This window comes from Condylura cristata, unplaced genomic scaffold (genome assembly GCF_000260355.1).
Source record: "Condylura cristata isolate star-nosed mole 26May11 unplaced genomic scaffold, ConCri1.0 scaffold00023, whole genome shotgun sequence".
Taxonomy (NCBI): domain Eukaryota; kingdom Metazoa; phylum Chordata; class Mammalia; order Eulipotyphla; family Talpidae; genus Condylura; species Condylura cristata.
Window position 1 is genome coordinate 7631218 of NW_004567124.1, and position 12195 is coordinate 7643412.

Consider the following 12195-nt stretch of genomic DNA (forward strand, 5'->3'; position numbering starts at 1 on the left):
CTGACCTTGATCAACCAGGTTCCGCCAGCCAGCACCGCCCCACGTGACAGCTTCACCCCCACCCCCACGCACCTGCACAGATCCCACCCTTCTGTATCCTCTCTTCCGGCTTCTTGGTTTGTTTAACTCTTGTACCAGATCTTCATCCGCGCGATTCTTTCACAACCACACATGTTGAACTCGAGAGTTCAGCTGCTCAGACAGCACAAATAGCTAAAAATTACAGTTTAAGGGAGAAACAAAATCTGAGGGGGTCTTCCCAGATGGCACAGGGATTTAGGACAGTGTTATCAAGCTAAGGCCAGCCATCAAAGCACGAGTTGGATTCCCCAGCCAGGGGGCAGACCCACATGGCGAAGCAACATCTTTTATCTCGCCAGCTGCTCCCATCAGCAGTGTCTCAGTAGATCTGTCTGATCTGCTCCCCAAACTGTCGCAGGTGAATCCTCTCACCCCAGCTCGTCTGGCCTACATCCCAGCTCTTGCATGCATAAATAAGTAAGCCGGGAGTTGCCAGTAGCTTCATAGTGCTGAGACTTAACACCTTGTGGTACCAGGGAGTATCCATAAATAATAATTCTTAAAAACAAACAAAAAAAAAAACTGTGGTCTGGCCACACACACCAACGCTGAGGGGTCAGCTTTTAAACTGTCCAGGTTTTATATAAAACAGGTTTTATTTAAAACAACACTTGCAAGTTTAAGTTTAAGAATTTGCTCTGGTGGTACTGGTTTTATTAGTACTCCCTACAGTCTGAAGCTGGACTCACTACTCACTGCTAAAATCTCTTTCTATTTAATTTTTTGAGCCATGTCTTTTCCAGGAGAGTGAAGACAATTCAGCAAGTTTGAGGGGTGGGGTGAGAAAGGACTAATAAAAAGTGCTGGGTTTTGGGGCCCTCCCTGGTGGCGCAGCGGGTTAAAGCACAGCACTAAGAAGCTAAAGCCACTTGCGCATGAGTTCGATTCCCGCCTGCCGCGGAGCAGATCCACATGGTGTGGCAGACCTCTCCTGACCCGCCCGCCCGCTGCTCCCCTCAGCAGTGTACTTCATTGACCTGCCTGATCTGCTCCTCACTCTGTCTCTGGTGAATCCTCTCACCCTCCACATCTCTGGCCTGTACCCCAGTTCTATATGAATTATATGAATAAATAAATAAATCTTAAAAAAAAAGTGCTGGGTTTTGTATTAAGACCCTTCACATGAAATCCTTCATTTAAAAAATGTAATTCTTTAATTTAAAAAAAGATTTATTTATTTATGCATACAAGATCTGGGGTACAGGCCAGAGGTGTGGGGGGTAGGGGACTGAGAGGATTTGTTAGAGGGGAAGGATGTCCTAAAGGAACTCTGCAGAGTTTTCTGGACTCCACATCCTACTCCAGCTTTCTGGGCTCTACCCCTACTTCAGTGATTGAAAACTACAACTCCCAGCTATACCAAGGAGAGAACTGCGAGGACTCAAAGGCGGAGCTAAGCAGGTATTCTGGGACTTTGGGGGATATATGTATATGTAGGGGGGTGGATATACGTATATATAGTGGGCCATTCTCTCTCTCTCTCTCTCTCTCTCTCTCTTGCATGGCTGGTGGCTGGAGTTCCAAGTCAGCAGAGCTGGTAGGGTGTTCTAGTTACCTTGTATCGCTCTCTCTTTCCCTGGGTTGTTCCTTTTCCTTTCCCCGTTTGTAAATAAATCCATTATTGACCCTTTTTGTGTGTGCCTACAGTACAATTAAATTTTGGGCGTGCGGGTGAGGACCAACAGACAGGCACCCCAGTTCACAATGGGTGCCCTGTAACAGATTCACCAGAGACAGTAGGGAGCAGAATCTACTGAAATTCACGGCTGAGGGGAGCAATGGACTGCTGAGACAGGGAAGGTCTACTGTGCCATGTGGGTCACCTCCCTACTACAGTGACTGGGATAGCTTCATAGAGCTGTGCTTTAACCTGTTATGCCACCAGAGAGGACCCTAATTTTTTTTATTACAAAGTTTATTTTTACATCATTTTGCACATTTTTTTTTCCATCTCGATTGTAATCCCCGCGGGTTTCCCATCACCAAATCACCCCTGTGCCACCACCCTAGTCCCATGCATTTCCCTCCCTTCCCCCCCCCCCGTTTTTGATCCCATTCCTCACTCCACCCCCACAAAATGTCTCTGGTATATGGTTGTTCATTATTTTTGTTATTTTCTCGCCTGGGAGGACCCTAATTTTTTAATTTTTTTTGACCATTCAACTTTTATTGTATTTTTTTATTACAAAAGTTTATTTTTACATCATTTTGTACATATTTTTTTCCATCTCGATTGTAATCCCCGCGGGTTTCCCATCACCAAATCACCTGTGTGCCATCGCCATAGTCCCGTGCATTTCTCTCCCCTCCCACCCCACCCCCGTTTTTGATCCCATTCCTCACTCCACCCCCACAAAATGTCTCTGGTATATGGTTGTTCATTATTTTTGTTATTTTCTCGCCTGGTCCATTATACTCCTGCTATGAGTGAAACCATCCGGTATTCTTCTTTCTCTTTCTGGCTTATTTCACAAAAATATGGAACGCTTCACGAATTTGCGTGTCATCCTTGCGCAGGGGCCATGCTAATCTTCTCTGTATCGTTCCAATTTTTTAGTATATGTGCTGCCGAAGCGAGCACTAATTTTTTAATTTTTAAGGAAATTAAAGTTGTTTCAACTCAAGATGACCAGATTTAAGGGTCTTTTGCTATTCCCTACTTCATGGCAACAGACTGAGGGAAAGTAGCGAGACTTTTCTGAAGAACATGTCTTCAGATATATTTAATCTATAAGTTTAATTGGTGTCTTTTTGTTACATTTATATCTTCTTCATTAGGCAGTTAGGCTCAGCAATTACCTTATATTGAATGCCCTTCACAGATTTGTCCTATTTTCATTGCTTCAAATATCAGTAAAAATTATGAAAATCATATAAATGTATTGTTACATTCACTTTAGATTGTTATTAAATCATAAAATATGTAATCATTTTTAAAAGATTTATTTATGCATACAAGAACTGGAGTACAGGCCAGAGGTGGGAGGGTGTGGTAGTGAGAGGATTCACTAGATAAAGAGTGAGGAGCAGAACAGGCACTTCAGGTTCTAAGGGGAACAGTTGCTGGACAGGAGAGGTCTGCTATGCCATGTGGGTCACCTCCCTGGTCTGGCATGGAACTAATGCTGCAGTGGTGGGGATAGCTGCGACTTAACCCCTTGCGCCACCAGGGAGGCTGAATATGCAATTCTCTTAAAAAAAAAAAAAAAAGGCAAGAGTCTATGTGTTTATCAATAGTTGGTACAGGTTTTCTGTCCACATGAAAATCTGCTACATTTAATAATAATTATACCCAAATCTTTTATCTGTTTTTATATCCTTTTAGTTCCATAACTAAACAATTTTGAAAACATTTTTAGCACGAACTTAAACATTATGATGAAATGACTAGGTCCTCATGGATAAGTGTTCTTCCTTCATAACTGAACTATTAGTGATTATAATCTCAGCTTCCTAATGTACGTAAAGTAATGCCACTTATAGTCATTATTTAAAAACATTTTCTGCTTGAGCAAAGCAAGCATATCTATTTAACTTGATTTCAAAGCTAGAAGTATTCTTTTATACAAAAGTACTCTTGTATAAATTTAGACTGAAATTTCATCCACACATACTACATACTACAGCTTTCTGAATGGTCTAGGCTTTCAAATTTTTCAGTTTCATGCTATACAACTTCTGTTTTTAACTGTAAAGGAAAATTTCAGCAAAACTAACATTTAGATTTAGAATTTTCACTGTTTTCCTATTTTTTTCTAATGTTTCTTTTACTATCATGATCATTATTAAATAGATAAACACACAAACAGAAAAACAAACACAGCTACAATATTGAATAATATGTAGATTGCCCTTTGTACAAAGATTTACTTGCAATTCTTCCTAGCAATTTACTTGGCATGTGGACTAGGGGTAAAGACCAGCAGATAATCTCTGACTTCAAGTGAATCAGATTACTTTGTGAAACCACTTTAACTGGAAAAAAAGAAAAATTACCTCGGCTGAAAACCCCCATGCCCTGAAGGCTGAATGAGGAATGACAAAGGAATTCCCTAGGGCTTGTTGATTTTTTCTGGTAGGTATTGTGCTGTAATCTTAGACTCCAGGGTTTAAACAAAATACAGGTAATTTTCAATACACTTCCTATTATAATGTTAATTAGCCAGTTGTTTGAATTCTTTAATTCTTAAACACAAAGATTCAGTTAAAGCACTATTGATTCAGTTAAAGCACTGAGCAGCCTGTTTTCTAGGTTCCTAGTATCCTATCTTTAGTGAGCGTTCAAGCATATTTCATTGAAGAAAATCAACATGGTGTTATACACTTTCAGAATTGTCTTTCATGTGAGCATTTAACAAAATTCATCACAAGAGAAGCTTATCTAATCTTGTTTTTGGCATGGGAGTGAAAATCACTCCCTGGAGTATTTTGAGTAATTAGAAGATAGGCATAGGGATAGAGAATAATCATGTGCTCCCATTTTAGAGTACACGCACTAAGTGCCAGGGATTACCCTTAGCACATCTGGCAAATTTTTAAGGGCTTCTGAGGCCATACAGGTCTCTGTACTATACTTTATTGATGTTTCTTTCCTGTGTATATGCATGTAAAAGTCATCCAGTTTCTAATACCGGATGTTTTCACTCATAGCAGGAGTATGAAGGACCAGGTGAGAAAATAATAATAATAATGAACAACTATATACCAAAGACATTTTAAGGGGATGGTGTGGGGGGTGGGATCAAAAACGGTGGGGGGAGGGAAATGCACTGGACCATGGTGATGGCACACGGGTGATTTGGTGATGGGAAGCTCAAGGGGATTACAACTGAGATGGAAAAAGATGTAAAAATAAACTATTAAAACAAAAAACTTTGCTAAAAAAAAAAGTTATCCAGTTTCTTTTTAACCCAGTGTCCTCGTTAGGTTCACAACATTCTAAAAACGTAGACAATCTTGTAAATAAACTGCATCTGCTTCTTTTTCATCCGCTTCACAGAAATAGTTTAATATGCGTGCTACACTGAGTATTCGGGTCTGAAGCATTCAAGTTCTCTTTATTTCGCTTTGCAACGAAGAAAAGTCGTTTCTTTTGGTTTTACTTTTAGAAATTAGTTAGGGGTCTTTGGAAGAAATGTTGGAATTCAGCCTCCGCTTAGACTTCTTTCTAAACGACCTTAGATTCCCCAGTTTAGAATCTTAGCCCCCCGAAGTGTGTGCACCCAGGAAAGTGCCCTGGCACCTCCCACATGGGGCGAGTACGAATCACAAGCTTCTGGGAGTTGATGGACAGGCCAGCGCTGCACCCAGGCCGAGGCCACCACCGTAGGACCCCAGAGATTGGTGGCAAGAGAACCCAGCTGAACCAATAGAAGCTGCCGCCCTGGCGGGTCTGTGGAGCGCGCGGGAAACCGACCAATTTAAACTGTGGCGGGAGATTCGTTTTTTTTCCGAGTCCTTGTCCAGCGCAACACCCTCCGCGGACAAGTCAGTTGGTTGCTCTCCTCTCCTCGCCCGTGAACATGGTGCGGACTAAAGCAGACAGTGTCTCAGGCACCTACAGAAAAGGTGAGGCTGTCGAGCGACCACCATAGCGGAGGGCTGAGTCTTCTGGTCCCCCACCCCCTCCACCGTGGGCTGGAGAGGACGGGGCTCCCCGCGGAGCTGAGTCCAAGCTTGTCCAGCACTACACAATAGAGGCCTGGCCCCTGGACCAGAAGAAGCGGCGGGCCCTATAGGGGAGGGTTGTCCTGATGAGGCTTGAGGGACACTTCTAAGCGCCTGGTTCGGGGCTGTGGTGAGAACCACACTGGGTGTCCAAACCTCCCCGCCCCAGTTCTGAACGTTTCCTTTTGCCTCTTTTCGCAGTGGTGGCTTCCCGAGCCCCCCGGAAGGTGCTGGGTTCCTCCACCTCTGCCACCAACTCCTCGTCTCTTTCATCAAGAAAAGGTATAAAGCACCTCTGCGCGCTCCTGGACAGAACTGTAGGAGGGGATTCAGGCCAGGCACCACAGTTCTCCTGACCCGTGAGAGCTCTGACCCATCATGGAATTGCCCCCCCCCCCCCCCCCATATCCTAACACCTGAATTTCTAACTTGTCCTCTGAATATAAGGAGGCGGCCTTGGCCTTTGGTGGGCTGGGGTAGAGAGAGGTGGGGGTCCCATGGAAAAGCATTTCAAACCTCGTGGTTAGGGACTTGCATCGTTGAGCTTCAAATCTGTTTTTCTTTTCCAGCTTAGCGTTTTAAGTTTTCTAAATATTTACAGATACTTTACTCTTGTAAGAGGTTATGCAAGTGCTTTTTTTGCTGGATGAAGATTCAGAACGATAGTTTTGTGTAAATCATGTCTCTGTAAGTGTAAACATTCAATTCTGCATGTTTTTCTTTATATCTCTGCGTCCCTCCCTCCCACGCTTTCTTTTCCTCTCTCTCTCCTCCTCTCCCACCCACCCACTGTCTTTCTCTTTCCTTGTCTATGCGTGTGTTTTCCAACTCTGAAGCTGCCTTTGGGACAGTAAGAGCAAAAACTGGGCCAGGGAAATATAGCTTCACATGCTTCTTCTGTGCAAGGAAAGTTTATTAAAATACTGTGCCATTTGGTGCCTCATTGCTTTCAGTAGGAAGCTGAGCAGGCAAGACATTCCAGTGAAGAGGATACAGGGAACACTTTTAAAGATGTCATGGGTTAAGTTAGCTCAGAATTTCCAATTCTAAACTTTTCATTAGGAGAATGTTTATTATTTCAGTCTCTTTAGATAAAAAGAAATGGTAGGTCAAAATTGTGAAAGTATATGAATTTATAGAGAATATCTGTATCATTTAGTTAAATTCTAATTAAGACTACATCTTACTGTCCACTATGCAACCAATAGAGTCAGCTAATCAATCTCTGAATATGTGTGGAACAAAGGCACCCATTAAGGCACTTTACCGTCTTTAAATGTATGAAATTGTTAGGCACTTTCATTTTAAAGATAAGGTAATGTTAGCTTGGGTTACATGCATGGTCATACAACTGAACCAGCAGAGCTGGGTTTGAATCCTGTATAGCAGAGTTGGGTTTGAATCCTGTATTGCCCAATAGTTTGCTGGTATATACTTATTAGTTATAGGAGCATTCCCGTAAGGTTCCAAGGAAAATTATGAATCAAAGGATCTCTGCTTTTTAAAGGTCATTTGTACCTTTAAAGAAGTACAAGCAATATTATTCAGTTCTCATGGAAAAAACTTCTGCAAGGTTGTAAAACAGTTAAAGTCTGTGACAAGTGTGTTTGAAATAAAAGATAAATGGAACCAAATGCTTTGGAAAGTGGAACTTTTAAAGATTTATTTATTTATGCATACAAGAACTGAGGTATAGGCCAGAAGTGTGGGGGAGGAGAAAATTCACCAGAGACAGAATGGGAATCAGAACAGGCAGATCTACTGAAATACACTGCTGAAGAGATCATCAGGTGAGACAGGAGAGGTCTGCTGTGCCATGTGGGTCACGTCTCTGGCTGAGGATTGAACTTGTGCTGCAGGGATCAAACTCTTGCTGCAGTGGCTACAGACAGATTCATAGTGTTGTGCTTTAACCGGTTATGCCACCAGGGAGGGCTCTATTTCTGTGGAAACTTTGACATTGCTGTATACTTGCTTTGCCTTTTATGTGTTCTTTAACTAAATGACCTTATTAAATAAAAAAAAATGGGCATTTTATACACAATGCTGCTTACATTACAAAAAATGTGTGAGATTTTAGTATGTTTTATGTATAATTTGAATGTTCTGTGGATTAAATATGAAAAATGTCCAGTTGTAAAAATTCTACTAATGCTATTTTTCCATAATAAATGATAACTGTAATAAAGTATTACACATTATATTAAATAAGATGCACAACACACTATAATGCATAATGTATAGTGTAGTATCTTACTGATTTCTTAGTTTCATTGTGTCACACTTTTTAAGTCATTAAGACAGATATAATACCATTTAGTACCTTTAAGATTTGATGGTAAAGAAATAATTAAGTTTCCCTATATGAATTGTAGTTTACATTCTTAGTTCTTATTTAGTTCCATCTTTTCATATTTTATAGCTGAAAATAAATATGCAGGAGGGAATCCAGTTTGTGTGCGCCCAACTCCCAAGTGGCAAAAAGGAATTGGAGAATTCTTCAGACTGTCCCCTAAAGATTCTGAAAAAGAGAATCGGGTTCCTGAAGAAGCAGGAAGCAGTGGCTTAGGAAAAGCAAAGAGAAAGTAAGTTGTTACATCTTAGACTATAAAACAAAAATTTATATTTTTGAAAAATAAAAGGCTATTTCATGTTGACTAATTTTAAAGTTTTTCCTTGGTCAGATAAGAAAATACAAAGGAGGTTCTTAAAAATTGTGCTAATTTTTTATGAGTCACTCCTAAATTTCTAATATCAATGAAAAATAGAATTTTTATTCATTCTAGTCACTCAAGAGGATTGCTTCCCATTTAGATAAGTGCTACATTATTAACCATGAACTTCCTGTACTTATTCTTTAATTTTTACTGTCTATTTTCTATAGTATATTTTGCAAAACACAATTTTCATTTATTTTTTTAACTTGAGATCCATTGGCTCCACCCCTCAAAAAACTACTAGCTCAATCTCCACAAGAAACATATAACCAATGTAAAAAAAAAGTTGGAAAATATAGAAATGCCCAGCACTTAGAAACAACAAAAACTAACACCATAGTACATTTTTTAAAAACAAATTCTCTATAAATACATAAGAACACTTCAAAACAAAACAAGGTGAAAATAAAACTCCACAGAGTCCCATGTACAAACTGTTAATGTAAATAAGTCATTGGTTTCATAGCTTTTATGACAGAAAAATAAAATTTTAAGCAGAAATCGTAGATACAGTAGCACAATATTTATTGTATAAAAGACAGGTATCTAAGTATGCCCTATCTGTATAAAATATACCAAATCATCAGTGGTTATCTCCATGTAAAAACTTCTTCTCACATTTATATACCCCTTGATACCAACTTTCAACAAAAAACATGCTTTTAAGAATTAAGAGAAAATGCCACTTGGAAAAAAAAAAAAAAAACAATGGAAACCTGCCTTAAAAAAATAGATTAAAAAAATAGACTTCTAACTCATGGCTTAAAAAGAAGTTTATAATTCTAGGCTTTACGTAACTTTGAAGTATTTTGTTTTAAAAACATTTGACTGGGGTTGAGGGTGGGTAGTGAGCACAGGTGGGTGTGCTACCCATTGTCACTGCCATTGTGATGCCCCTTGACTTAAGATCCTCCAGCTACCTCCCCTGCATCAGTCTCCCTTGCAAGGACCAGCCACCCCTGCACCAGCCAGAAGCCTGTGGTCCTCCAGCACACCAAACAGTGAGCCTAACCCAAAGCTCAAGTCACCAGCATGGGCAAGGGGCTAGTGGTTATTCTGTCTGGGGCTGCTGCTTCTGGTGCTGTTGCTACCTATGACTCAGTCATTCGTACCTTTATATAGCTCACCAGATCCTTCACCCCTCCCTACAACACAGCCCAGCAGTGGCCTGCAGCCAACAGTCAGTCTCCTTTTGATCTTGTTTGCCCTTCTACTTTTAAGAGTCAGATCAAGAAACATCTATAGTTTACCAATCCTTGTGACCTCTAGAAGTCCAGTGTAGCAAGGGGAAAACAGGTCTTCATCAAATCTACTAATTCTATTCATTAAGCAGAAAATGTTGGGAGTTTCAAATTGGACTGGTTTAACAAGCATCTGAAGGACTTGACTAAATAATAAATGCCAATATTAAATCTGCTGGACTTTCATGAACAATACTGGAGAAACAACATTGAAAAAAGTTAATGATGTGATTAAATGTAACAAGAAATATGGACACTTAAAACTCTGCCTTGAAAATATGAATAATTTCACCTTAGTCTTGTAAAAAAGGATGAGCTGTGGAATAGAAACTTTGTTTTCACTTAAATCTAGAAGGCCATAAAATTATGAACTAATATAAAAAGCTTCTGTGTTTCTATTTATGTGTACTTTGGAAAGAACCACCAGGGATTACTCTAAATGCTTTTTGGATTGTTTGAACAGTTCTAATTTAGAGCTGATATAATACCCTTCATAAAGTTTTACACTTTAAGTTTTCTCTTGGGAATATAACCCTTTGTTCTGGGGTTTTTGCTTTGACACTGCATTTGACTTTATGTAGTTACTGGCCTGTGCTGCAGCAAAGATGAACTTGAATCTACTACAAATCCAAGCAGGGGTATTTCTTGCAGATACATGTAAAAGTCAAATGATATGTATTTTGTATCATACATTCTTATCCAAAAAGCGTTCCAGATTCATTTAGCTAACTTGGGTCACTAATTTAGATTCTATGGATTAGATGGGCATGAACTTTAACCTTAAAATACTGCTTTTTTTTCTGTAGATGTTGAATAATTTTTATAATTTAAAATGTGATCTATTTTGAAGGCCAATTTGACAAATCTTAAGATTAAGATACAAATATAGGAAATAGGTAAAAGTATATTTGAGGTTTTGGGCAAGTGTAGGTTGGAAACATGTTGCATTAAAATCACAACTCTTGTGCTCTTTCTGTAAATATTAAAAAACAATAATGAAATTATGAGTTAGAATACCTACATTTGGAATACATTCTATATCACTCTGGGACAAGTTACAATCTGGTCCTAAACCTAAGTTGACTTGATTCTGGCTAGTAGAACTTTTACATCTGCCTCAATGTACAGGTTCCTTTTTAGAAGCATACACTCCATGAAATCTTGGGTTCACATGGTCGCACACTGACACTTTGATGATCTGGTATTCAATATGAACTACAGTATTCTTGATATGTTTTAAGCAAGTATTAGCTATCTTTCAAACCTACTTGGAAACAACCAGATCCAACATATCTCCAACAACCAGATACAACTTATACCCAAAGATCTATGTGTAAGAATGAACACTCCCTTTTTGCTACATATCTGAACAATGTACATCTGTTTTGAGTTGTATTTGTATTTGGAACTGATTTGCACTGAACATAAACTGAACAAAAATAAATGGCTGGAGAAAAACAAAACAAAATATTTGACACATAAAACGATTTTTATGCATATAAAGTTTAAGAGTTATTCAATACTGTTCATAAGATCATTCAGTAGGTAGGTATTGAGTGCCAGCTATCCGTCTTACAAGATATTTAAAAGGAATGTTAAATGCTGGATCGTATATTAAATACGATTCTACTCACACTCTAAGAATGCAAAAACACTAAATTTGAAGGGTGTATGCACCCCTGTGATCATTGCATTAGTAATTACAATGACCAAATTATGGAAATAACCTATGTGCCCAACAACAGATGTGTGGATTAAGAAGATGTGGTATGGAACCACAATAGGATACCACTTAGCTATAAAAAATGATGAAATTTTGCCATTTGCTACAAAATGGATAACATTTGAGGGGATTATGCTAAATGAAATAAGGCAGAAAGAGATCAATACCAGATGATTCGACTCAGTGCAGCATAGAAAGAAATCAAGGAACAGACAAAGCTAAACTGAAAGAAATCCTAGAAATCTGATCGCTGCATTGAGGATGGGGAGGGGACGCAGAAAAAGCACTATAGTGGAGGATTATTGATGCTTTGTTGGTGTGTGTGGTATGGGTGATATATATCTGAAGCGGTGTGAGCCTATTACCCCTACATCATAAGTGATTTGTAAACCAATGTTACCTCAATAAAAAAAAATACAAAAAAAAAAAATCCACAAAACTTCAAGGGATATATTTTAGAAGAGAGTTCTTAAAATAGATTTGTTTTCATGGTCCTGTAAGTCTGTCCTAGTTCCTTCTCATTTTCTAGCACTATTCTTCTTTGTCCTCCCCCATTCTAATAGAAACAAACTATTAATACTGGTTTTTGACTATTCAATCCTCTGGATTTTTTTGTGACTTCCATTAAAGAAATAAACACTTGGAGGACCCTCCCAGGTGGCGCAATAGGTTAGGACGCTGCACTGCAAGCTAGCCCCAGCCACATCAGTGCAAGTTCAGTTCCCCTCAGTAGTGTTCCTCACCGATCTGTCCTTTTTTTTTTTTT

At 39.2% G+C, this 12195-nt stretch overlaps 1 protein-coding gene across 1 annotated transcript in view; it reads left to right on the forward strand.

The window, feature by feature from the left end:
* The first annotated feature begins 5568 nt into the window (after positions 1 to 5568).
* KIAA0101 (KIAA0101 ortholog) overlaps positions 5569 to 12195 on the forward strand; it is a 9429-nt gene continuing 2802 nt past the window's right edge. Inside the window, exons 1-3 of the mRNA XM_004687685.2 lie at positions 5569 to 5649; positions 5950 to 6030; positions 8171 to 8333. Coding sequence (XP_004687742.1) covers positions 5604 to 5649; positions 5950 to 6030; positions 8171 to 8333 — 290 coding nt within the window. The 5' untranslated portion in view covers positions 5569 to 5603. The remainder of the gene's footprint in view (positions 5650 to 5949; positions 6031 to 8170; positions 8334 to 12195) is intronic.